Source organism: Blennius ocellaris, assembly GCF_963422515.1.
Source record: "Blennius ocellaris genome assembly, chromosome: 22".
Lineage (NCBI taxonomy): Eukaryota > Metazoa > Chordata > Actinopteri > Blenniiformes > Blenniidae > Blennius > Blennius ocellaris.
In genome coordinates, this window is record NC_137671.1 from 3,043,223 (window position 1) to 3,070,289 (window position 27,067).

General features: G+C 44.3%; 1 protein-coding gene across 4 annotated transcripts; it reads right to left on the reverse strand.

Moving 5' to 3' along the window:
- Positions 1 to 393: 393 nt before the first annotated feature.
- Positions 394 to 27,038, reverse strand: pacsin2 (protein kinase C and casein kinase substrate in neurons 2). Of its 4 annotated transcripts, none has more exons than XM_080518295.1 (12): positions 26,905 to 27,038; positions 17,082 to 17,168; positions 16,749 to 16,905; positions 16,214 to 16,449; positions 12,203 to 12,358; positions 11,922 to 12,097; positions 10,791 to 10,911; positions 10,130 to 10,177; positions 8,391 to 8,518; positions 4,176 to 4,343; positions 2,969 to 3,150; positions 394 to 1,880 (listed from the first exon to the last, which is right to left on the reverse strand). In XM_080518295.1, the coding sequence occupies exons 2-12, from the start codon at positions 17,136 to 17,138 to the stop codon at positions 1,768 to 1,770; spliced, it is 1,542 nt and encodes a 513-aa protein (XP_080374421.1). In that variant the 5' UTR covers positions 17,139 to 17,168; positions 26,905 to 27,038; the 3' UTR covers positions 394 to 1,767. The 4 variants fall into 4 exon arrangements, with proteins under 4 accessions (XP_080374421.1, XP_080374422.1, XP_080374423.1 ...); XM_080518296.1 differs by lacking the exon at positions 26,905 to 27,038 and adding an exon at positions 23,732 to 23,832; XM_080518297.1 differs by lacking the exon at positions 10,130 to 10,177.
- Between the last annotated feature and the right edge of the window lie 29 nt (positions 27,039 to 27,067).

Consider the following 27,067-nt stretch of genomic DNA (forward strand, 5'->3'; position numbering starts at 1 on the left):
AATTCTGAGAATTGGCATTTACACAATCAAATATCAATAATAGCCTGGGGAAGAAAAAAAATTACCTAAAGTTCTCGGGTTAAAAAAATACTAACCTTGTCACTTGTGTCAGCTCACTAAATGACATCCACCAATGATGGTTCATTATTGTCCAGATTAAATCCTCTGGTATTCTGATATATTTTTGTGTGTCCTGATGTGCTTCATATCCCTACCATGATATTACAAAGTTTGAGGCCATGGTATGTGAAAATATAATTCCTTAAACTTCTTACCAATAGATGGCGCTATGGCTATGACTGGACATTATTACATGGATGGGTTCAGGTCAGCACTGTGATGACACGTGAAATGTGAAAACAATGTAGAAAGAGGAGGGGGGGGGAGGAAAAAAAGTTTTCCAATAAACTCATTTATTATGTTGTGTGACAACATTTACAAACCTGACTGTGCACGGACGGTTGCTGCTTCAATCCGACAGCACCACGCCCAGAAAACATGGCAAAACATCTCTTTTCTCACTTATTCAGTCAAATAAAGTCAATTTTCCCTTTCCGCTGCAGGTGAAGGCATGAAATTAGGAACATTCAGGAGTTATTTCAAAGGCTGCAAAGTGTGTGTCCTGTGATGAAACGGCTCCGGTCGTGTCGTAGCTTCAAAGGGAAACGTGTCCTATTATAGTTGTTTCATTGCGTAAAGGCCCGCCGTGACAGGAAATCAATCATACCATAGAAATCTAACAAAATAACAGATCCAAGGGATTTTTCGCCATGAAACATTCAATCATTGTACAAACCGATTTCTCAATCACAGCATCCAAACAAGAGAAGAACAAAAGCACTTGTGGCATCATAAATTAACAATCACCCGCTTCTAAACTGCACGTCATCCGATCGCAACGCTTGGTTTTGTTCGAATGTGTTGAAACCAGGGCTATTTACACGCGTGCGCCGTGGTGATTTGCTTTTAAATCTCAATTAGGTCCTAACATCTCTTCAAAAAACAAACAATAAAATATCCTCTCGTGACTTACCGCCGGGATTGTGCCACTTTTTTGTTTTGAAAACGGTTTTTCAGTGTTCCATGAAAAAAATAAGTCTGAACACGTTACGATCTACGGGGGGGGGGGGGGGGGGGGGATCTTCTGTGGATGAACCGAACGTCGGGAAGTGAGAGTAGACGATCAGAGAACTTACATTTGACATTTGTAATTCCCTCAAAAAAACAAAAAAAGAAGATCCCAAACTGAATAAACTGAACTGAAAATCATCGAAACCCTGAAAGGAGCATTAGAACAGCACAGGTTAAAATCACATCCTCACATTAATCTCAACTTAAAGGCCAATTTAAAAAAAAAAAAACAAAAAACATTTATTTTATAGTCTGGTGCTAAAAGACTGATCAAACGTAATGAATTAAAAAGTGTCTTTGCATACGAAGGCTGTAACATCAGACTGTCATCCCAGTGTTTCGTTAAACAATACATGAATTCACACATTTCATTGAGTCTAAGATATATATGAAGAGCTATTCCCCGTGTAACAGCATAAATGAGACCCTAAGTGACGTATTTTACACCTTCCAGAAATCCTCTGGAAACCTGTGGGGGGATTTTCTTTTTTCTTTTTTAATCCTCGCAGTCCGTGTGCATCCGGCTTCACCGGAAAGGGCTTGAAAGTAAGGAAAGTAAGGCGTCTGCAAGGTGGCGTCTCAAAAATAAACACTTTCTTCATCTTTTCTTCACATTTATATCACCGGTGACGATCATTACTGGATGTCTTCCACGTAGTTGGCGGGGTAAAGACCCGTTTGTCCGTCCTTGAGCCGGCCTTTGCACCAGCCCTGGTCGTCTTCCTCGCCGATTTTGGTAAATTCATCACCTGGGGGAGCAAGAAGGGATGGCTTCATTCCAGAAAAACGGCAAAACGGCTTGTAGTTTAGTCACGACACGATGGAGGCAAACGTTATTATTGTGCCTCTACTGCACATGTGCAGAACAATGGGTTTTCAACATTTTCAAAAACTTGCGGGGTGGTGGTGTGGTGCCGCGGACCCCCCCCGAGGACAAACCACACACACACACACACACACACACACACACACACACACACACACACACACACACACACACACACACACACACACACACACACACACACACACACACACACACACACACACACACACACACACACACACACACACACACACACACACACACACACACACACCTTATTGACGAGATTGTTCTGTTAATTATCAAAATCAAGTTGTTTGCTTTTTTGTTGTTGTTGGTGGGTTTTTTTTGTTTGCTTTTGTTTCGCTCTGTTTTTCTCTTTCTTTGTTTTGTGTCCTTTTGTCTTTGCTTTTGTTATAATTGTTGTGATTATTGTGGTTTTTGCTCTGTTGTTGCTCAGGCTGGTTTAATCTCATGGCAGTTGGAAAATATTTAGATCACTGTGATTACTGTATTATTAAAAAGAAAAAAGAAATGTAAGTAGCACTAACAAGGGTATTGTATGTTTCTCCCCACCAAGTCTCTCTCTGTCTTTCCTCTCCTCTCCTCCATCCTCTCACCCCAACCGGTCCTCAGAATTCCTCCACCTCTGACTCTGGTTTCTACAAAGTTTCTCCCTGTTGGGGGAGTTTTTCCTTTCCACAGTCGCAAACACACCTGCTGCTCATGTGGATATGTTGGGCTTTTCTATTTTCTCTATAAAAGCACATTGAAATGACTGCAATGTATTTAAAAATGTCTTTTTTTTTATAAAAAAAAATTAAAGAAAGAGAAAAATTGAAATGGAATAATGACACTTGAAATGTTTCATTATTGCATTTAAATGTTTCTTTCCCAAAGTAAAAGGAGGCACAGAGTGACGACTCGTGCTTCGTCAGCTCGCCCTCAGAGAAACTTTGGGATGTCCGACGGTGGAACGTCACATAAACGACGTGGTCGCCGGTCTGGCACCTGCTTTGAAGCTCAGCTCGTCCTGCTCCTGGCCCTCGTAGTCGTAGAGCGCCCGGACCGGCACCGAGACCACCGGGGAGGCCGGCTCCTCCTCGAACGGGTTCCCGTCGCCGTTGGCAGAGAAAGGGTTCCCGCCTGTTTCTTCGTCCGACCAATCGGGAGTCTTCTCCGTACTGCTTGCACTGGACACACACACACACACTGCAGTAAAGATCTGACACTTTCACGCGGCTGCAGAGGAAATCCCAACAAATGCTGCAGATGCTTGAAGTAAGAAAAGTAAAGAGTAAAATAAAAAATAAATAAAAAAAACACAGAAGAGGACTGAGAAAATACATAGAAAGCCAAAATGAAAAGCTCCAGGAGCAGCTGTGTGATTCACCCTGGAGCATTTCTCCTCCAAATAAGTGGAAAACATGCTTTTGTTGTTGTTTTAATGACATGAAAGCGACCAGCCGGGCATTCCGTTCAGGCACCATGAACTGATGTAAAACAAGAAATCAAGAGCTTGTAGTGGGGGGAAAAAAAAGCACACAGAGGTGAGGGAGGAAATATTAAAAAAAGAAACCATAAAGAAACACGACATCAAACGGGCTGGAGGGATAAAGAGCAACACAAGACCAAGCAGGACAAATCATCGTCTTCCGATGCATGATTGGAGTTTTAACTGGGCCGACCAGCAGAGGGCGCCACCTACACACAGACACGGAAAGCTGAGAAACCATAAATACACGTTTACAGTCAGATAGCGGTTTAGTTTACAAGCTTTTTTTTGTTGGTTTGTTTGTGCGCCACAAAAAAGATGCGGCGCCACGTTTTGCAGTCGACGTTTTACGCGTTTGCAATTGATCGACTCCGTCGCTTTTTCCTTCCCAGCCAATTGTAGGATGAAAAGAACGATTTAAAATGTTTTTTTGTTAAGAATCTGACTGTAAGACACACAAACACACTGGATTTCCCACAGCGGAGGACTCCGTGGCGATCTGCAAGACACGGAGTGTGAGACATGACCAGAGACACGCCGCGGCGCCATTCAGTGACCATGCAGAGCAACACAACGACCTGAGGGAGGAAGGAGGCGCGGGACCGGGAGGAAAAAAAAAAAAGAAGGCCGCAGGTAACCGAGAGAAGGAAAGAGCAGATCCACGCAGCAGCGACGGAGAGAGAGAGAGAGAGAGAGGCGCTCCTTTGCTCCCGTTTCACCAACGTTTTTATTTCCTCTTTATTGGCACTGATGTGGTTGCCTGATGTCTGCTCCTCCTCCTCCTCCTCCTCCTCCTCCTCCTTCTCCTCCTCCTCCTCATCCTCCTCTTCTTCGTCGTCTTCTTCAAACGGGTTCGAGCCCGCCGGCGCAGTTTTAGCAGGCACGGTCAGGCTGACGACATGGTGGGGGAACAGAGTGAGAGACGGAGCGTGGACACACACACACACACACACACACGGATAAACGCAGCCTGTGGACAAAGATCGGCAAAAGGAACGAAGACGAATTCCAACTTTTGTGGCCTCGGCAGCTTCGTTCGATGAAATTATGTGAAATGACAACAAAACAGGAAGTGAGATGCTCTGTGGACGATCGCTGGGCTCTGATTGGACGATGTTTCCGGGCCTCAGAGGGTCTTGAAGCGAAGGATTGAAAACAAGATGCAGAAAACATAAAAAAGTGAGCAAACAGACTGTATGTACTGCGTGTGCTTACTGTGTGTGTGTAAGATGTATAATAAGAAAGAGTTCTTGTTTCAGCGCTGGAGACACGGGGATGTAAAGCAGCAGTCAGAGATAAAGTTATCTCAGTGAGCCGATGAGATGCCGGTGACGGCGAGCAGCTGATGGATGGAAATAAGAAGCCGAGGATCCATGACGCTCCGTTTGCAAAACCACACACAGACTCATGTAGGAGGCTCTAAGGCCGGGGTGCTTCAATAAGTCGATCGCAAAGGTAGTAATAGTAGATCGCATGACATTGGGAAAAAATAAATAGACGCTGGTGTAATGAAACTGATTTACCTTTCCGAATTACGAGTACAATCGAACGCAGCGTCAGATGACGGCTGAATTTTTCTGACCTTCAGGTCACCGCACATGTGCAAACAATGACGCTAAGTGTGGTGAAGCTAACAAGCTAGTCAGCGAGTTACCGCTAATTTGAAGCCCCCCAAAAATGAGTGGGGGGGAGCTGGACCAGGTGAGAAGACGAAGACGTTTCACTTTCACGAGGAATGGGAGGTGGACTGTTTTTTCCACGATGTCATTTTCGAAGTGCGTTTGTCTCGTCTGCCAGTCGACCGTCACAATACCAAAGAAGGTAATCAGAGTAAACTCAGGTAATTACAAAGAATGTTCAGAGTTAATTATGTCGTGTTGCACAATATTGGCTCATACGGTTTTGCAAGGTACATCATTATACATTGCACATATAAAGAATCCTCAATATATTTGAAAATAAATACATGTTTTGTATTTTTGTAGTGTGTGGATCACTTTGACTTGGTGGTTTTATAAGAAGCTCGCAGGCTGAAAAAGTGTGGCCACCCCTGGTCTAAGGGAAGTAAAACAAACAGTAATTACTGTATTTCATAAGTGTGACGGGCAGATAGAGATAACGCCGTGTGGGCGTGCACCTCCTAATTAATCCAAAGCTAACGCAAACGTCAATAAGACTCTCCCGGAGCGACGCCAAGTTGTCAAATTCAGGTTTGTTTGGCCGCGAAAGATCCTCCTGAAAAAATTCCCACGAGGTGCAGCCGACTTCCGCCCATTGTGACCGTCGGCGTGCACCTGCATCGGAGGAAACGCCGGGTTTCTCCTGCCTGTTTACAGGAGCGGCGGCTCTCCGGACCGCGACGGCAGAGAAGCGTCCACGCCTTTGTTTGGGCAGTCACGCCACGCTCTCGAGAGCTTAAGCCCCGCGGCGTTATTACGCCAAACACGGCTCCGGTGGGCGGCGCCCCGCAAATGTAACTTCTGGATGGTTACAGTCAACAGAACGCACACAGACTGTTGAGGATCAAGCGGAGTGTTTAAAGAGACGCTTTACTGCCGCAGTGAGCTTTAAAGTTCAGACTTTAAAGGAGAAAAAAAACAACAAGTGGAGGAAATAATACTCCATTCCTAAAGCATTTCTTCATGAGTTCAGAGGCTCAGCAGATGTGCCTTGTTGACTCACCACTGATGCTTTCAAATAACATTCAATCAGGTGTGTTTTAAATAACAATGGTTCTCAGTATCACAATCACCCTATTTTTTGTTATTGTGTCAAAACAATATTTTGATCTCTTTGAAAACCGAGCACACAAATGATGCATTTATTATTCTGGAACAACAAATAATAGCAGTAATAATCTAGAAATCAAATGCATGTATTGAAGTATCTTTTAACATCACACGATAAAAGAACTGCCGTCACACCGGCGCCATGCGTCAGTCGACCGTGTGCTTTATCACTCACAGATCAAAGTGGATTTTCATGACACGACTTGCATCTTCAAAGGGATGAAACGCTCGGCCACATGTGGCAGGAACAAAGAAATACAGTGGACTAGTTCATATTGTGATCAGAATAACCTGTGAGAATCCAGAAATGATCCTTAATGTGGACACATTTCCACATCTGTGTGGTAATCCCGATCACCTGAACTGATTTACCACATACTACAAACTAAAGTGGAAAGAAAATAAGCTAAACTAGTGATGTCATCATTTCTCACAGCTGGTAAATTTCATTTTGCCGGCCAGGTTAGATTAACGGGCTGCACGTCGTACGTTTTGCTTGATGCTACATATTCTTCCCTATTTTATCTGAATAAAATACCTGTAACTTACTCCTGCAACCGTGAAGTTCTTCATCCAGCATGTGTTTTATGTTCCTCAGGATTACACTCATCCATTGTTTTGTTTTTTTTCTTTTCTCTTCAGTTCCCCTCGGTTTTATAACAACATAAGTTTTGGTATTTCCTTCCTAAACTTTCTTATTTGTAGTGTAAACGGAGCGTCTCCTCTGCCACCGGCTCTGTTAATAATGACGGAAACGCAACACGCTGTAATGCGGCAGTCGTCTACTAACTCCAGGTCAGAGGTCAAATGGTTTCCGTGCTTGGCATTCCCTCCGTCCACTCCCCTCCACTCCTCCAGTCCTCTACTCCTCCACTCCTCAGACACAGTGTGAATGAGGAGGCCGCCACTACAAACCTCCAAATGAACTTGAAGAGTTGAAGATAAGACGGAGGCCAATAAAGTCAATATAAACCCCGAGGATCAAGTTCTTAGGAACTTTATGAGGTGTTTAACGTCGTCGTTATCTTAATTACCCTTTTGTTGTGACTTCCGTTCAACTCGTCAGTCGTTAAATCCTATTTTTTATCATCTGTTTATATTTAGATGTGACAAACAGACATAAAATGGCTCTAAGTAGAATCACAAATCATAAACAAGAGTCATCTTTAAACACTTATCTCAATTATGCAGAGATGAAATAAATTTGTGTTTGCTGGCTTTCTTGACTGTTTAGAAATACATTTTGTAATGTTGACAACGTCTGAAAATAGCGCTCCACTTATAAGATATATAATCTACGTGGATTAGTGAGATGACCAGATGAGTATGCGAGTCTCACGCATAAAAGCTTTTTTAATATTACCTTGCCAACTCTAAAGTTTGTGTGGAGTTGAGATCTAAAAATAAATGTAACTGTCGAGGCTTAATTTATAATCCTGCAATTAAGAGCTTCTCTCTGCATATGAAACCGAGGTAAAGCAGCACAGCTGTAGCCCAAATTGTTAAAAAGAAATCCACAGATTTTTGGGTTCAAAGTAGTTTTTAAACCACACTTGAACCTCTTGTCAGATGAATTTGCTTCGTCTTCACAGGACCACGTTGAAATGTAAAACTAAACCTGGACTAAAATGATTAGGAACGTAGTAAAGGAGTCGACTTGGATCTGGTGCACGTCTGTGAAATACTCCTGACATGCAGTGTTTGGTTTTACTTTGCAGAAGCACCAAACAACACTAACAAGTCCTTTAAAACTTTACGATATCACTTGTTATAAAGGCTTCTCTCTGTGTGTGTGTGTGTGTGTGTGTGTGTGTGTGTGTGTGTGTGTGTGTGTGTGTGTGGTTCTGGCTTGTGTTCAGCTATGTACCAGCAGACTTCGTTGACCATTAAAATGTTGACGGTTGCCACGGAAACGGCTGCACCGCTGACGTCACGTCAGAGCTTCCCTTGTGTAACACTGAGCAGGCATTCCTTCAGAGCAGGGCAGCGCGTGAAGAGAGTTGGTTTATCAGGGATGTGAGGAGTGTGTGTGTGTGTGTGTGTGTGTGTGTGTGTGTGTGTGTGTGTGTGTGTGTGTGTGTGTGTGTGTGTATCAGAAACCAGATGTGGAGGCGGAAGCGGTGAGGTCACAGGGCGATGGGGTGTCTACCTGCTGGTCTTGGCAGGCTGCACCGGCTGGTCTGACCCGGTCTGACTGATCCCCGTCAGCGTCACGCCGTCCGACGGCTTCTTCTTCTCTCGCCTGCTCAGTGTCCGGTTCAGGTCTATGGACCAGTCCTGGTGGGCAGAAAGGCAATCGGGGGGGGGGTCAGATATCAGACGTCGGTGTCGGCTGGAAAATGAGGCGACGGCGGAGCTTGAACTCGGAGGTATCTCACACAGCGGGACAGACCACACTTTCGACGGAGTCCGGCATCAGTGAAACACTTCACAAGCTGAATACAACGAAGACGCACAACCACGTAGAGCAGCGGCTTTCAAAGTGTGTAGGGGGGGGGGGTTCCAGAGAACGTCAAGGGCCTCAATTGGACGGTCAGACAATACCACACCTCTGATGAAGAGTCAGGTGGCGTTCACAGGAATATGTTATCCAGGATGTTCATACTGATTGGGATGGGAGTGTTTAGTCTCCTTCACTTTGAAAACCCCTGTTGTAGAGACCCCATCAGCTGTTGGAAGAAACGCAGCACCGAGAGATTCCCCTCAAACGCACGCCAACCAGGGAGAGTGCAGCGAACGTGAATAAACACCCCGAAGCTCATTTTAAAGCATTTCTGAGGCCAGAAGCAGGATCCATCAAGCTTGATGTAGTAAAATACGTCCACATTTATGTGCTCCGTCAGGAGAGAAGAGCGTGGAGACTTCTGAATCGTCAGGCCCTTGTGATTTCTAAAGTCCCTTAAACTTTGTGACAGAGCGAAGGTCAAGCAGTAGACTAGTGACATGGCGTGACGTCCTGGGAGTCTCGTGTGCAGCAGTGATGAGCGGAGGGCCGTGGGGTCAGAGTTATGAAATCAAGGGGGAAAGTACGAGACTGTGCACAACTTTGAGGCCTGTGTGGAGCAAGCAGCTCCGATTTAGTGCTTTTTTTCTCTCTCAATTCTGCATCTTGACCGATAAAAGAATAAAACTTTTTATTTTTAACTTTGGCACAGTACTGTATGTGAAAGAAAGGAATGATGGTCATGTGAAGAGACTAATGTATGTAATATTGAGTTTAAATGTCTGATCTTCTCTAAAGGAGTGTTAAAAGTTCCCTCCTTTAGGCTCCTCCCCACCTAGCCTAGAAAACTGGACAGATGTTGTAAATGATATCTTTCAGATGGAGAGGCTGACATCTTCAATTCACCTGCAATAAAAGTGCATCCCTTGTTCTTGTTCGTAAAAAAAAAAAAAAAATGCTGAGAATGGAAAAATCTGTGATCGCAGCCTGCTGATATTGTGACTAAGAGAATGACATTGTAACAACTGTATTTTTCTCAACATTTGAAAATAAAGTAAAAAAAAAAAAAAAAAAAAGAATATCAAAAGTTCCCGCTTTTAGATTGAAAAGCTCGGAATGTCAATATTTCTACGACAGCCAATGTCCTGAGCGGCTGCACCCTCCTGCCAGTGGACACTCACAAGATCAAGATTTATCCAGACGTCAATGAAGAAAAAAAAGGGAAGTGATGATTTTACCGCGTGAATTAATTAAAAATCCCCCCCCACCGCCCCCGAGGCTACTTAAATACAAACACAAGCACCTCAAACCACACAGAAACACACGAAGAGAAGCAGTAAGGAAGGAGAGACGTGTTAGTGAGAATGAAGGATGAAGGACGTCCCCCCCCCCCCCCCCCCCCCCGTGGCTGTGGTGACAGAACAGCCCTCCCATGCAGAACTCACTACAATGGACCTTCTCTTAAAGGGGCGAGGATGGGAGCAATCCAGAATCTGTCAGATGCGGGGAGAAGTAAGCAGGTGCAGAAACAGGGTTAGTGTGGAGAACGTTTGTACAGCATGTGGCTCCGTCCACGCCAGCAGAACTCCCTCTTTCAGCTCGTGACGCGGCCTCCTCGCAAGAGGAGGACTCAATTCAAAATTCATAAATAAAGAAAGAAAAGTTGACAAATAAACCAGGGCGTAGTCTTAAAAAAAAAAGAAAAGTGGAGGAAGCGACGTCAGTGGAAAAGCAGCGCAACATTAAACTGCAGCCACTCGCAGCTTTTCTAGAGGCCTTTCCCTCCCTCTTTTTTTCGTAACCCACCGGGAGAAACGCGTCAGCTTTGTCGCTTTCACTGCCTCATTGCGACGACGGAGTGGATTCACCGCCAACTTCGCTCACACACATTATACCTCAGTGGATTTTAACTGCATACTACTGACCTTCGGAGGCATTGTGGGAACTTCTCCAGATAGAGCAGAGCTTAAAATCAACTGTAAGTCCCCTGATGAATAATAAATAAGACGTGCTGATGTACTACAGCGGCCTGTCTGGACTCGACATTCCCAGATCCTCTGAAATGCTTTTTATTTTCTCCCCCCCCTCATTCGTAGCTGTTGTTACCTCAAACTGTGGCCAGTTCATCGGCATGCCGGGGCCGTGGTTGGACCGGAACCACTTCAGGTCCTCTTCGGCGTCAGTAGCGGTGATCGTGTCTTCCAGCGTGTGGTAAATTGTCTGGAATCTGCAGCAGTGAAAAAAGGGACATTTAGCAATATTTAACACAAAAACGATACGAGCCTGTGTGCAGCCTTCAAACCTGCAAGAGAGTACGACCAGCTCTCACCATCAAAGCTCACATAGTTCCTTCAAAAGCACTTTTAAAACTCTTAAAACCCATTTTTATTCTTTGGCTTTTACTTCAGCGTGAGACTGTGCTCTGGTTTTCGTGCCTTCATTTTTAAATTTTAAAAAAAAAATTGTTTTAACTTTTTATGTTTTGTTTATTGTTTTACCATCTGATTGTTTTTATTGCTTTAACTTTTTATTGTTTTTATTGTTTTAAATGTTTTTATTTTGCCTCTTATATTTTTATTTCAATGTACAGCACTTTGTCTCAGCTACGGCTGCTTAAAGCGCTTTATTAATAAAGTTGAGTTGACCTTTCATATTTTAGATTTCTGTTTTCCATTTAACTTCCAGTACCTGATTTGTGGAAAGTCACTTGTGTTTGGATTGCCGCAAGTTATTTCGTACGACTATTCTTCATCTGTGTGTGAGAAACACAAAAAGCCCTAAAATGTGGCTAAAAAAGATCGACTGATTTATCTTCTAGGTGTTTTATAGAGACATTTAGAGATAGATCGAGTTAGAGGTCAAATCGAAAAAGAAGAAAAGAAAACTTTTCCATAACAAAACAAGGAAAATACATAGTTGGAGACCAAATGTCTTTAAATCCATGTTTCTGTTGGCCCGCAGTGGAAACACGGGCTGCTGAGAATGGTCGCCTACACCACACGGTAATGTCTTAATTGCCCATCTTTTTATGTATTTGTCTCATATCGGTTCTGTTGTCACAGTATTATTAATGTTATTTTTCTTACATTGTCACGTATATGCTGTCTTGCTGTCGAGGAAAGTTCTGTAACGTGATTTCTCATGTTCATGTTTATTATTAAAAAAATTTATAAAAATAAAGTGAAAAAAAAAAAAGAAAAGAAACGGGCTGCCGTTTGGTAAAATGTGGCGTCTGACCTGTGATTGGTGGAGAGGTCCAGGTGCTGCTTCACCTCCAGCAGCAGCTCGTTGAAGAAGCGAATGCGCTTGTCCTCAAACAGCTGCCACTGCTCGAACACCTGCTCCATGTTCTCCATGTACTGAGGGGTCAACTTGTCCAGCTCCTCCAGGGACTTCTCGTATCGTTCTTTAGTCTGAGTAAAAGGGCGACAGTGAAAATGGCAGAATCGGGTCATTTCTGCAAATCTTGTTCCGGGAGGAGGGGGGGGGGGGGGGGGGGGGGGGGGGCTCCGCCGTACCTTCTGCACCTCCTGCTGGCACTTCTCCACCTTCTCCTGGAGTTTCTTCTGCGCGTCGGGGTTGTTGTTGCTCTCCAGCTTGCTGTTGGTCTCCCTGCTGGCTGCCAGCTTCTCTTCTTTACAGGCCGAGTGGTACGTTTTCTTCATGGTCTCCACCTGGGAGGTTTTGGGGAAACGTCACAGGAAACAAAGAGTCAGTCTTGTAAGGAGAAAAAATAAATCACCAGATGAAATAACTTGGTTCGTGTGACTTATTTTGACCAGAGGAGCACAGCAGTGGTTAGAACTGTCAGAACGATAAGAATTCATGGGCGATTGTCATTATTATTACTTAGTCATTGTTGTGGTTACTGTTATTTTCTAAAATCATTATTGCTATTACTTATCCTATTCATGTTTAATTTAATTTAATTATTATTTAATTTTTTTCTCTTTTCTTTTGTTGTTTACTTTTTACTTTCCATTCGCAGTATTTCATTATTATATTGCTGTCGGAGACTGTGTTCTATTGTTCTTGCTATTTTTATTGTTTAAAAAAAAAAAGAAAGGATATGATATGTACAATATCCTATGTGTACACTATTGTATTTTTCAACCAAAAAAAGATAAATAAAAATAAATAAATAAATAAAATAAAAAAAGAATTCATGGGCGGAGATCTTTCTGTTCAAAGTTTCGCGTGTCCCTTGTGCCCAAGTGGGATTTCACCAGAGAATAAAAGTCAACTTTCAGCATGTACATTGTCAAACTGAGTATTTTCTAAACAATTTACTGATTTGTAAATTGTTACCAAAATTGTTTTTTCAAATTTAACAATTTCAGAATATATTCAAACTATAAATGTGACATTTTTGTTTGTAATCAACATTTAAATCTGACGACCATTTATTGGTTGACACCGACATCATAGGTTCTATTATTACATTTATTACAAATGTACAATAAAAAAATACATTCCACATCCTCTAAAGAGCTCTGGTGTAAAAAGGGTCATAATCCAGTGTAAAGCATTTTAATAGTGATCATAAAAAAAGAAGATAATTGTAAGTCATGCAAGGATGATGAGGATGAGGATGATGATGATGATCCTGGATGTTTACTCATTAAAAACACCCCGTGACATTTGAATGTCAAACCCTTTTTTTAGATTATTACACCACATTTCCACCTGACACACACGGCATGTGTGTGACTGATTAATTCCTCAGATGACACAAAGCAAATATAAACTTCACTGAGATAGGAGACCATGAAAAAAAAAAACTGCTCCAACCCTCAGACCACAAAAAGAAAAGGTGTGACCTCAGATCTCTGAGCAGAGATGAGAACGTAGTGCTGGTCTGGATCAGTTCTCTCACAAACATCCCATGTTTAAACTCTTGTATCAGACACTGAAATGGAGTTAAACTGGCAATCATTGTGAATAATTTATTCCAAAGCATAATTAAAGTTGCCTCATTTTTCTTTCAAAATCAAAGTACTGAATAAATAAAAGTGAGAAACTATTTGTAGGAGTTCCCTCCCACCCGTTTCTCAAACATGTGAGCAATCTAGTGTTGGCACACGGAGGCAGGAGAGGTTTGTGTCTCTACTATTTATATTTACAGGGTAAGAAATGGGGAAGTGATGCGTTGCTATTTGAAGAGTGTGTGGAGCAGCAGGTGTTCACACAGTTTCACTCCAGAAACCACGGCGACTTCCAGAAGGTGAGGCCGCGTCGTCAAAACGCTGGAACCAGTTCAGCGGAGATATTGACCCAGTGTCCCCGTCGCCCACGTCAACTCTCCACTTCATTAGCCTCATTTCCTCCCTGCCCTCGTCTGTCTGCCCCGTCAATAAATCACTGGGGGCCACGGAACTGTTGTGTTCTGCCCTCGGTCCGACGGCGGGCCCGGATGCCCCGCCCCGCCGTGACATCACACACGGGAAGCGGTGAGGAGGGGGAAGGAGGGGGACGAAGGCTGCGGCCATGTTCAGCGGCTCTGGACGGGCGAGCCCTCGTACACAATCCAGGGAACGGAGAGGAATGTGAGAAATGCCGAGACAACAGGCTGCCGAGATGAAAAGCGGCGGTAGGAAAACGCTCTGACCTCATTTTGAACCAAGAGCCATGCAACCCCCCCCCCCCGCAAGACCTCAGCTTCCTTCCTTTCTATGGACAATCAAAGGTGGACAGGCGAACGCGGCAGACGCGACGTTTCCGCGGAAACGCAGTGGGAGCGTTTCCAGAAAAAAATTCAGCCTTGGCAGTGGTTTCTCACAATTTTTTTTTCCGCATCTGTGGCTCGGAGCCACGCTTGTTGTGTCAACGAGGTTTAAACTTCCAAAACATGGCAGCGTAAACCCGGGGCCCGAACCTCCTCCTCCACCAGCGCGCCATAGAAGACGCCGAAAATAGATCGAATTCAAAGCGCGAGACGCCGCCGCAGGTGGAGGTCAGACTGCGGCTGAAGCGGGAAGTCAAGACGTGGATTCTCACGTCGTTACTGACATGGTTCCAGGCTCTCAGATCACACAGTTCCTCCACTCCGTTCTTCGTCTGCATCCTTATTTTAAATGTTAATAGAAACAACGACATGTGCTTCAAGGCGGGTGAACAGTACTTCACCTGCACACTATAGAAAATTTTAATTCATGTTAAAATCTAACTACAGTGCCGCTCCTTGTAGTTGAAACAGGAAAGCAAAACATAAATACATCATTTCTGTTTCTGGGGAGTAGTACATTGCTTTATAGGTCAAATTAAGAAAGCAACATCTTACTGACTTTTATGGTCTTGGTTTATTCAATTGTTTTGATATCAATATTTATCGTCATGGAAGTGATGACGTCTACATCCAGTATTTCAGCACCGAGTTTGTTTGATCAGTGCAGAAAATATCATCATCTGTGCACAAGTTGGCAGAAGGAGGCCAAACACCAAGTCTCAGTATAAATAAAAAGACAATCACGTCGCTCTCGTCTTTTAAATACGGCCCAACCCCTCCCAAACCAAAACCCAATACTCAGATTACAACCGTGCTTCTGCTCTTCCTGCTCAGTAAGCAGGTCGCCATGGAGGCAAACGTAAACAACGGTGAGTCAGTGAAACGTGCTCATGAGACGCGGGGGGTGAAATGAATGCTGGAGATTGGAATCGGTGAGGCGAGCTTGATTTGTTTGTTGCAGCGAAGAGGTTTTGCATTTTGAGCAGAAGTGACGCTCAAACAGTCCATGTTGGTCTTTGTGCTGCTGAATGTCTGACTTCATTGATGTTCCCTCTGAATTCCCTTTGGCAATAACCACCGGCTTCAGTACCACATTAAGCAAAGCAGCCCCACACATGATGCTACCACCTCCATGCTTTACCGTTTATTTCATGGCCATTTCATGTAATCACTGAAAGCTAAGCGCAGGTGAGTCCAAATGGACTCACCTACAAATGGAATATGCTACCATATTGTTCTTGTTATATTGTTGCTACCATTATTAGTAGTACTATACACGAGTATTATACACTATTACACATTGTTATTATCTGTATTATTATTATTATTATTATATAATGCCTACTTCTAATGGCTCTGCCACTGCACCTTACTATTTATTTATCTTGCTTTTATCTCCTGCTTATTTCTAAGTGCCCATGTTCCGTTCTGTGTTTTACTTTGTGTCTTATACCCAGATATTTTTATTTTTTACTTTTATTTCCATTCCATTGTATTGTATTCGTATGTACCAGATTGCTGCAACAAGACAATTTCCCTTCGGGGATGAATAAAGTGATCATCCATCTATCTATGGATTGGAGTAATTGATTTATTATCACAAGCTTTCATTTTTGTTTCACAAAAAAAACAAAAAAAACAACTTTTGATCTTATTTTTCTATCAGAAATGATCTTTTGTTTGCCAAAGTTGGCTTATTGGCGTTGCTCTGTGGAGATGGACTAAATCCTCCACGAACATTTCTAGTCATGCCAGTAAACAACAGGCTACATTTCGACCGTCACACAGTTCACATGTCCCCCACCTCTTTGAGTTTCTTGGCCCACGGTTTCTGCGCCTTGCGGAAGCCGTCGTCGGCCTCTTTGGTCTCTTTGAAGCCGCCGATCATCTGCTTGTGGTACGAGTCTCGCTGCCAGTTCTTCAGCTTCTCGTAGTCCTCGCCCATCAGCGCCGTCTTCACCTCCATGTGGAGCTCGCTCACCTTCTCAGCCTCGGTGCACAGGGCGGACCACGCTCGCTCCAGGGAGCCGTACTGCGGGCCTGAGAGCAGATTCATTACACAAGGGCAAGTCGTCACGGCAACGCTACACCCGTTCTAAAAACTCAATTTAAAGCCACAACGACCAAAAAATGTGAATAAACTTTACTGAAAGTGGACAAACAAAAAAAACATTTTTCTATAACTTCTAATAGAGTCAAATAAGGAGCATTTTCCCCACAACATCAAAGGTGGAAATAGCTTTTGCGCTCATTCTTACATCATCTACGCAGTCAGGGCGAGCCTGACCGCGCCGGCCTTTATTACGGCGAATTAACTGCCGCGGGTTTCCCCGTCCTACCTTTGTCTATGAGCTGCCGCCAGCGCTTCCCCCACTCGGTGAGCTGCTGCGCGTAGGTCTTCTCGATGCGAGCGCGCTCGTGAAGGCAGTTCATCAGGTCGCTGCAGAGCCGGTTGCCGTCGTCCACCCGTTTCACCGTACGCTTGTAGTTCCCCACCTGAGAGGAAAAAAAAAAAAAAAAGGAAATATGCAGTGGGAAAATGTCAGCCGAGGTCCGGAGGGACCGCCGTTGGAGGACGGCGACGTCGCGTCCGAAAGAGGCAGCGTGAGCGTCGTACTCGTGAGGCTGGCGTTCGGGAGTTTCGTGGCTTTTTAAGCTTTTAAGCATCTCACCTCCCAGAAGCTGTCGCTGGAGACGTCGATCATGGAGTCGTCGTAGGCGCCCGACATCGTTGCTGCTCGCGGTGACACTGTGTTGGTCTTCAAATAAACACAAAAAAAAAAAAACACACACTTGTTAGTTTATCGCCTTACCTGGCAGTGCTCAGATTAAATTTGACATTTGGAAATACAAAACATAATATACTACCTGTGCTCTGATAAAATAATAGAAAAGGCAGTGGAGAAAGTGGTTGTCTAGTTTTGTTAGCTTCCCGTAATGAGAAGGGGAAAGCAATTTAAACGTAGCATTACATGCAATTACTTTGTATTGCAGACATCAGAAATAAGTTCATCTTCTCACAAAGTCTGCAGCCACGAAAGAGAGACTCCAGGCAGCAGGTGGGAGGTTCCAGACATTTTTTTTAAAAGCCTCGCTAACCAACACCAGAGAAAGAGAAAGAGAAAGCAGCAACCGGCAGCAGACAGAGTCTCTTTTCTGGCCCGGGGAGTGAAAGAAGCTGTCAAGAGGCGCACGGCGGGCAGCTTCCGCTTCCTTCGACTTGGAGCGACAGTCGGGCCTCTGTTAATCCCCCTCTCTCCATCATTTGGAACCCAAACGGTCCATCTTTATGCAGCCCCTCACTCCTCTCCTCTCTTCCTGATCAGTCAAGCCTTCAGACCGAGCGCCTCGCGTTCATCAGCGTCCAGACACTTAAGCGAAGCCTCGGGTTGAATTTGACCACAACCAAGAACTTCACTGCTTCCTTCAGCAGTGAGCTCATCACCTGCCTCGCTATTTTATTGCTCCTCCATACAATATTGACTCTCTACCGGGAGGAGATGGAGCAAAAAAAGAGTCAGATGGTGCATTGAGCTGAAAATGACAAAAACCAGCAACTGTGAGGAAAAAAAACCTGATTTCTCTCTTCTTTTTTTTTTTTTTTATAGCTCCTGTATTAATCTTCACTGCCCCCATTATTTTTTTCTTTCCCGTCATCCTCTAACATAGGGTGCAGCCAAACGGATGCTTATTGGGATGGAAAATAGAAGCGTAGCAATAAATAAAGACAGCACAATAAAGACAACCACTAATACATTTCAATATTAACCGATGGCTTCACCACATGTTTACGAGGAACCTTAGAGCTCTTTACCCTCAAAGAGTGTTTTAATCAGAAAAGCCACTGCTTACAGTTTGAATTTTGTTGATGGTAATTTGTCCCAGTCTTGCAATTAGGGAAATCAATTCAATTCTGCATCTAAAAATGTACAGCCACATTTGTGATTTATTAAAAACTGTCTCTCTCTGGAAATTTAAAAAAGTTCTGATTGCTAAAATACACCGTAAAAAGTCAATCAAGTGGGCTTTATAGTGCGAACTTCTCAGCACTCCTGTGTTTTCAAATCTACCCAATACTTCCTCTATGTATGGATGTTCACAAAGAAAAGCTAAGCTTTGAAATTCATGAATCAGAACTGTCTTCTGTCCTTGTCCAGCACAGGCTGACCTCTCGTGAATTAAACTCATCCAATGCCGGTTGGGTTTTTTTTACATTTTTGACACATTTGATAGATTGAACCTTTTCCAACTGAATGTCTTTTTTGATATGGAGCTTGTAAACTTGATACTGTGGTGACAATAAAACGGCTCTTTATCGGGTCTATAAAACTCCTTACAAAGAAACAGGAAAAACATGCCTGACGCTCATGACTGAACGTCTCGAATCATCAATCAGCAGCTAAATTCTCTTCTGCTTCCTGTTGGGCACAGTGAAAAAAAACTTACAGCAGAAGAAAAAAAAACAAAACAACAACTTCACCCTCATTTCAGCAATCAGCTGCTGCTTTGGGAAGTTGCCGATAACCATGCTTGGGGTTTTTTTCTCCAAAAAACAATGTCACAGTGATGAAGTGATCCGAGCGAGTTAAGCAAGCGAACGACGTATAACCGTGTCCCTGTGAATGATCAACTGCAGCACACTGATCCGACATGATTCTTCTAAAATGTCAACCAGGAAGTGTCTGTATGTCTTTCTCGGTTCTGAAGGCTTAAATATCCATTTGAGTGATATAATAGCTAAAAAAGCTGAGACTCAATAACACAAGATGCACTTTGCTGTGATCACACTGGGCCTCTTTCAGCCGAGGACAGTGAGAGGATGAGGGATTCCAGTGTGTGTGTGTGTGTGTGTGTGTGTGTGTGTGTCCAATGGCCCGTGGCCTCCAGGATGCGACTTGCACAGAGACGACCATTGTGGCCACTGCAGGACCCAGAAAAGGAAATGAACAATCCTTCCTTTAGCCATGTTTGAAGTTTTACAGTCAGGTCGGTCAGTCAAACACACACACACACACACACACACACACACACACACACACACACACACACACACACACACACACACACACACACACACACACACACACACACACACACACACACACACACACACACACACACACACACACACACACACACACACACACACACACACACACACACACACACACACACACACACACACACACACACACACACACACACACACACAGAGCGATGAACACACACAACAACTGATGCCCGTCACCTCGAGCTGGGCAAAAAAAATATGTATTTAATTTCATTCTACCATTCCTTGTGGGTTTTCCGGAGTTGCTGTGGCACTTTTGCTTAAATCTGGGTTAAAACTTGAACATGTTGAACGACTGAACCTCATTTACTATTTATTGTGGGATTGTTTATACGCGTTTTGACTCTGAGGACTATCACAGCAATAAAGTTGCATTTTTGACAATGTATCTGATGTCTGTAGTCATTTTTAGATTTTTAGGCATGAAGAAAAAAATCTAATCAACTCAAATCATAGATTTTTTTACTTTCAGGCCAGATCGCCGAGCCCTATTGTAACCATTATGGAGAGATTATAGAGATAACCTAATTACATTTTACTCTACCTCCTCCTGAATAAACAGGTTTGCAGGTATTAAACTTCAGATTCTTATAAAAGCACCTACAAAGAATTCCCTTTAACTTTTGCAATGAACTCAAAATATTCCATTTCAACATATGTAATAAGAACCTGTTGAAAACTATAAAACTGCCTAAAAATCACACATAATTGCTATTATAATGCTTCAGGTTCCCGCAAAATAGCTTCAACATTTACTTAAACGATTGGTAATAAAGCTACCAAAGTTTAAGCAAAAACTCAAGACATTATTGTCAGTGAAATGATGTCATGTGAAAGTTAATAGAATTGACAATACATCATATTTAGAATACGTATTCCATATTAAGCATTATTATACATCTCTGCAGACATGGCAGCTTTAATATTAATGACGAACCGCTAATCAATGAGCTTCACTGTCTCTGAGGTGTGTGTAATGGAAAGATTACATCCCATCGAGCTGGCCTGCCAAACGAAACTCCTTCAATGTCATTTCCTCTCATCTGTCCTGATGTGTTCCTGCCAGATGTCCATAATCGACTTCCAACAATCCCTGCTGCCACACAAGGGGACACGCGAGGAGCACATGGAGCTACAGAGGTCTGCAGAGTTGGATAACAAGACCACGACACACCAACCAGCCACTGAGACGGACTCGGTAAGGATCTGGTTCAGGATGGGCCGACACCGTTGATGAAGAACGTCTGTATGAATAACTGTGTCGAGTTTGACGGTTGGTTTTGATACCAACTTTTAACTACAATATGACGTTAATGTACAAGGGCTGGCTTGGCTTTTTTAAGTTTATTCTTAAAAAAAATAAATAGAGAAATATCACATATGAGGACACGTTAATTTATGACCCTCAAAACCACTGTTTGCAGTAGCCTACTTTTGATTGTTACCTGGGTGTGCCGGTAATACTGAGAGCAGCGTTTGGCACAAAATACATCAAGTGTAGTTCCTGCACCTTTAAGATGTAATGCAATTATTTGATTTTCTGTTCAGGCTGCTATAGGTTTAGACCGCTGACAGACCTTCTTTAAAGCACGGAGCGTCTCCCCCCCCCCCCCCCCCCCAATCTCCATGCATTCATGTCGCTGTCATGTGGCGTCTGTTCTCTCCCTGCATCATCCTGCAGGATCTCTTGACAGTCGGACGTTTGTGATCTGAGCCTCAAGCCCTCATTGAATGTGCAACGAGCGGATTAGCGTGCTGTCTGACGTCAACGTGGTTGTTGTTCCGCGCCTCTGCCCTACCCTCTCTCTTACTTGTCCTGAACATCCAACCAGTGCAGCGAACAAGTCCCGTCTCAGGGTCTGGCTCTGTGGCAGTAAACTGAGTTGTTCCCTCTTCAATGTGACAGAAGAACCTACTAAAAAAAAAAAAACTATCTGTGGGTGATTCCTCTGTGTTGTGTAATGTGATCAGTGGCAAACCCCTGGCCGTGCAGAACACTACGGAGAGAGGCAAAGGAGTTCAACAACTCCACACGGCTCGACCCACAAGTGTAAACAATGCTGTTGACTAAGCCGGGTCTGAAGTCCACTCCGGCGAACACGCCACGGGATAAGACCGGAAAATTCAGCGGTGTCGTGCTGCTCCACACAAACACAATGGACGGTGGAATGAGGAGAAGACGGCAGAGATCGTTATCTGCCACGGTCATCAATATCTGACGTGACAAACGCGTGAGACGGCGTGTAAAAGCAGCGGCCATGATTTCGTCAACACGACAGAAACTTGGCCCGAATGGAGGCCGCTCAGATTACAAGCTTCGGGATTACACAATCAAGAATAACAACCGTATCCACGGAGGGCTGATAAGAAAATGCACTCAGGGTGCTGGAATTTGCTCGCTGGAGACATGAAGTGAACCCATGAATACCTCAGCGCGTCCATGACTAAACCCGAGTCTTGGCACGTTGAGCATGTTCCCTCCACCGTCACTCATCAAACTCCACTCCGCACAGCGGAAAGTTGAAGCCTAGAGCGCAACGCCGGACTGAATCAAGGGTTGGAGAGGAGAAGCATGAGAGAACGATGATTCAGAGGCCAGTGGCAGGCTGCAATGGAAGAGGGCGAGGCAGCGAAGAGCAAAAGACAGTCATCACGCGTGTTATTAAAAGCACATGGAAGAATACAGTAGCACGCCGGCAGGGAGGAGATCTGAGTCACGTCGAGGCTCCGGAAACTGCGCCAAGCGTTGTACGAACGGCAAAACGAGACTTGAAGGAAAAGGAAAAAGAAGGTGAGAAAATACGGAGGGGGAAAAAAAAAAAAGGGGGCAACACAAAGCATGAGCGGGTGTAAAAGAGCGCAGACGTTCCCAGAAAGCGCCAGTAGAGCGCCTATTCATGTCATGTTTCTGTCCCCCCCTCCCCCCCGAGGGCCGTCGCCCACAAACACAGTCATGAATGGAGGACGGGAGCGCCGGACAAACAAACGGGCACAGAGATGAGCACATAAATCAGCTGACGGGCGCGCGCACGCCCACCGCGACGCCCCGGAGGAAACGCGGGCACGTTTCGTCACGTGGAATTCGGACGCGAGCGACCGCGTCGGTTAAAGTTGCACGTTTCACGCGTAGCGGTTTGCAAGAGCGCCAGAGAGAACGTGCCGCCATTGGTGAGAACGTTGTGTTTTCATTCCTGACAAGACTCAAGACTTTCTAGCTTTGTTTACAGTTGGGTTTTTTTTTTTTTTTACGTGGAAAATGACAAAATAAAGTGACTTCTTCCTTACACTTGTTGACAGCAGTATTTTGATATTGACTGAAAACGCTGTCGGTTGCGTGGAAGACGAATGTACACATTGTTCAAATATAAAAGCGTAAGCAGGAGTCTGGAAGACAGAGTTCCGATTGTAGCCGTTGGATGAAGACGCTTCAAGAAAGTGGACTCAAAAGCAACAAAAAGTTTAAAGCTCAAATGTTGTTTTAGAGTGTCCAACGTTGATACGAGTCTCCTGGACGTGGGCTTACTTTACAAAAACTTCAACATCGAGTATTGAGATATCGTGCATCGTATCTGATCACTCGCTTTTGTTTCATCTCAAGTTTCTCCGTTCATAAAACAATGAACAGGATTTAATTCAGCTCAATGACTTGGTTTTCCACGGCCCTACATTCAGCGCACTTGTCTTACAGCTTCGAGGAACAATTTAAGGAGTCTGATCAAATCCTTGAGTTTTTGTCGACGCGGCCAAATGTGAGGATTGGGAACCTTTCCGAGCTACAATCGTGATCATCAAACGGATTAACACGGGAGCCATGGCGACTCTAAACGTAGAAAGTAAAGCTCACGGAACACGGTCACAAGTACGAACAGCATGAAGGAAGTTACATGAAATACTGAGAGTTAGCACTCTTCTTTGTCAATGTCATAATCACAGGAAAATTGCATATCTGTCAAAGGGTGACCCCCCCCCCCCCCCCCCCCCCCCCCCTCTCTCACACACACACACACTTCCTTCATTTGTTGCGTACCAAGCCTGCAGGCAGGGAGTGCAGCTGAGCCCATCTAACCCTACAATATTGCACTTTCACAGCAGGACGAGGCTCAATCCCAACAGAGCTGCACACGAAAAAAAACCAAAACAACTATTCTTGTGATTTCCCCCCCCTCTCGTGTGCAAAAAAGCTCGAGGCCCACATGTATCCATAGCGATCCCAGCTGGCCGTGACCTTGATTCTCTTTGACCGTCAGTCACCTCTGGCCTCGTTCCTCCCGCGAGCCCGATGGCAGCTGCTCCTCTCCGGCCGCCGTTCTCACAGGGAAAAAAATGGCCTTTTGAATGTGGAGCCTCTCCACAGCTCTGCAGCCCTTAATAGAGCTCACGGGCCGGAGCTTCCAGCTGCCATTAAAAAAAAAAGACTCCAAAACACCGGACAATGACACCGACGGTCCGTCAACAGCAGGTCGACTGCAGCCTGGAACATAACTGAGAAAACATGCTTTGCTTCGTGGCCGCGGGGGGGAAACAATGGCGTTTGTTCCCCACTTTCAGGCACTTTCCACTGGGCAGGCCAGCAGTGCGGAGGGGAATATAATGGAGGGAAATTCACTATTACATGAAAGGGAAGAGGCGATCCTTATGTCATCGACAGACAAGCTGCTTTCTTTTTCTTTTTCCAGAGGAAGCCCCGGTCTTCAGCACCGAGCACCGTCACACGTGACGCTCTCCAAGCATCAGACCTTTCAGGATACCACGAAAAACATAAGCCACCTCTACACCTCCCCCCCCTTTTTTTTTTTTTTTAATCAAAAAATTGGATTTAAAGAAAGAAAAACAAAAAGGGACGACGTCATGTTCACACCCTGAATAATGATTTACAATGTTGAAAGATCTTATTCAAGCAGCTTTTGTTGGTTTAATGTGGGTCATAGAATACCAACAAGAAGCATTTCTCAAATAAACTACTGGAGGTGAGTCATTGGGTGCCTGTTCCATAATAACATGTAGGATTATTCAAGCCTGAAAAAGACACTTTGGATTCACTCGACATCCTGTCAAGATAACTGCATTTATGATCCAATTAATTCGTCAAATACACAGAACTCACATAACAAACAAACATGTGGAGTTGGAGAGTTGACGCTTTGGGAAGTTGCTTAATTTACAACGGCCAGAGGGCAGAGAAACCAGGGACGTCAAACATTTGGCCCAGAGGACAAAACTGGCCACCTTTTGAAAATGTAAAGGTAACAGAGGGAACATTAGCGACTGATGATCCTCATTAGCCTGCTCGGGCTACGTCAGTGAAATAGCCTTAGCTTTTCTGCTCAGGAGATTTGTCAGAATGTGAATGCTGCAGAGTAAGAAGAAGAAAAAAAAAAAAAGAGTAAAGTACAAAGTCTTTTCAGAAGGTTAATTTTTGCACTAAAGCTCACGGAGCTCTTGAAGTCGCTTCTATTGGTCATTTTGCTGTCAAGTATACTGGTGGGCTCAATGGAGATCAATCAGTTTGACACAGATGCCGTAAATCATCCATTCAGTCTTCAAGACTGCAGCAGAACTACTGATATCATTTTGACAAGTACAAATTGCTGCCTCCAGGGGCCTGACAATCCAGTATTAAATCATTTGCAAGCATAAGATACTTTCAAGAAAAGAAGAAGCTGAAAACATGTCAGAAATGTTTAACTGTTTAAATGTTTGTGACTGCGCCGGTAAAGACGGCTTTAAATGGAGAGCAGCACCGTCGGCCTCAACTGGAATACCCCGTCTAAGTTTAGCTTGTTTCGGTGACGGGCGATCGGTTCACATGGCCCTCCTGGATATTAAACCAAAAAAAAAAAAAAAGAAAGAAGCAATGGCACTTTCACTACTGTTTCACCCTGACAACACAACTGGAATAAACAAGGAGCTCAGGGTGGTTTTGAAAAGCCTCGTGGACGCTGACTGATAACTTCCAGTGATTCACTGTAATATCAAGACCGTGGACCGTTTGTCGTCGTCACGGCCGGGCCGGGTGCCAGATGATTAAACAGCTCGTGAGCACAAGGATCTGACTGGCGAAGACTGAATTCTAACAGTCCTGACAGGAGTCTTTCAACACACATGTTTATGCACTTACATCCTACAGCCCATCCAGCATTTAGTAACATTACAGAGTCGCCACCCAAGCAGGTGATTTCTAACATTTAGAGCGCGAGTTCACCCTCATATTCACAGTTTGAGACTTTTCAGGAGACGGCTTTAGGCGTTTAGTTAGTTCTTCTATACATCTTCGTGCCTCTTCACAGACTACGTGACTTTATTAGCCATCGAAGCTGTTACACTGAGCAAGAATAACTTTATCCAGCACGTCCAGTTAAAAGTTAATAAAGAAATGAAGCTCAGATGGAATTGACAGTTTGCCCTTATGTACAACGAAAACAGCGATCGCCTCCTCAGAAATGTGGTTCTTTTGATATTATCGCACCGTATAGCCACAAAAAAAAAAAAAAATCTACATTTTAGGTTTGATTTACCTTAAGTTACTTGGAAATTACTATTCATATAAAGATGTACTCTTTTGAGTCTATTTCACAATTGTGCTAAGTCAGTACTCGCTATGTTGTTTCAGCACACTGTTATCTCCTCTGTCATGGATTTTTTTTAAACATTTTAGATCATATATATGTGGGTAAATGCATATATTATGTTTTTATACCTTGCTGATTTAGATATTTCTGATATAGATGACAGTGGTTGAAGATGGAGGATTAGAAGATAACAGGAGGTTCATAAAGTGTTGAAATGGTGAGGAAACGTCGTCCAGGACAGAAACCTGGACTGTCCCCTGGACCTGGGAGTGTGAGACACTGTCCAGACTCCTCAGAGAAAGAGGACAGTGTGAGGACAGAGGAGGACACCATCATGCAGAATCACAGGACATTGCACCCAGAGGTTATCTTCCCTCGCTAAGCCCGCCCCGCCCTTCACCACCCCCGGCCAGTGGAACACAGACCCCCCCTCCCCTCCCCTCCCTGGGAGCTGCTCAGATGAAACCAAATAAAGACGTTGAAATACTTCCAATTAATGTCAAAAACCCACGTTCACTGTGAACAGACGTCATTAACCTGCGACCCTGACCTGCTAGCTTCCATCTCACAACTTTTAATCGCCAAAAACGAGACAAAACGAGTCGAGAATAGTCGAAAGAGACTTCTTAAACTTGAGCCTTTATCTTTTTTTTCATTTTCTTTTAAAGTTTTGAATCACCAAACCACTGCCACTGGTGTCGGTTCCCCCTTGTTTTAAAGTTTTTTGACAGTCCAGCCTCCTCCCACCGGGGAAGTCAGTAAACTTTAGCCCCCAGTTAGCTCCGCCGTTAGCGAGCCGACCGACCGACCCGCGGACAGAAGTTCCTCTAACGGCTCAAAGCTCCGCGCACTTACCGGGGCAAGGCGTGTGTGTGTGACCCAGGAGGTGTTTAATCCGGCCAGTGCCAATTTACAGGTTTCTTTCTCCCGTTTTTCTCGTCTCAGCAGCGGCTCCGCGGACCCACCGAGTGACACCGCCGTCAAGTCCCCGCAAGACAGAGCGCTCCGCCCGGCGGCC

Bases quoted from the DNA above. Each gene is read 5' to 3' on its own strand.
- pacsin2 (XM_080518295.1), bottom strand. From the start codon at position 17,138: ATGTCGGGCGCCTACGACGACTCCATGATCGACGTCTCCAGCGACAGC. The intron at 8,519-10,129 runs GTGAGTTCTGCA...TCTGCCCACCAG, and splicing joins TTAAGAGAAGGTCCATTGTA to GACTGGTCCATAGACCTGAA. The intron at 3,151-4,175 runs GTTGGTGAAACG...GTGTGTGTCCAG, and splicing joins AATAAAGAGGAAATAAAAAC to TGCAAGCAGTACGGAGAAGA.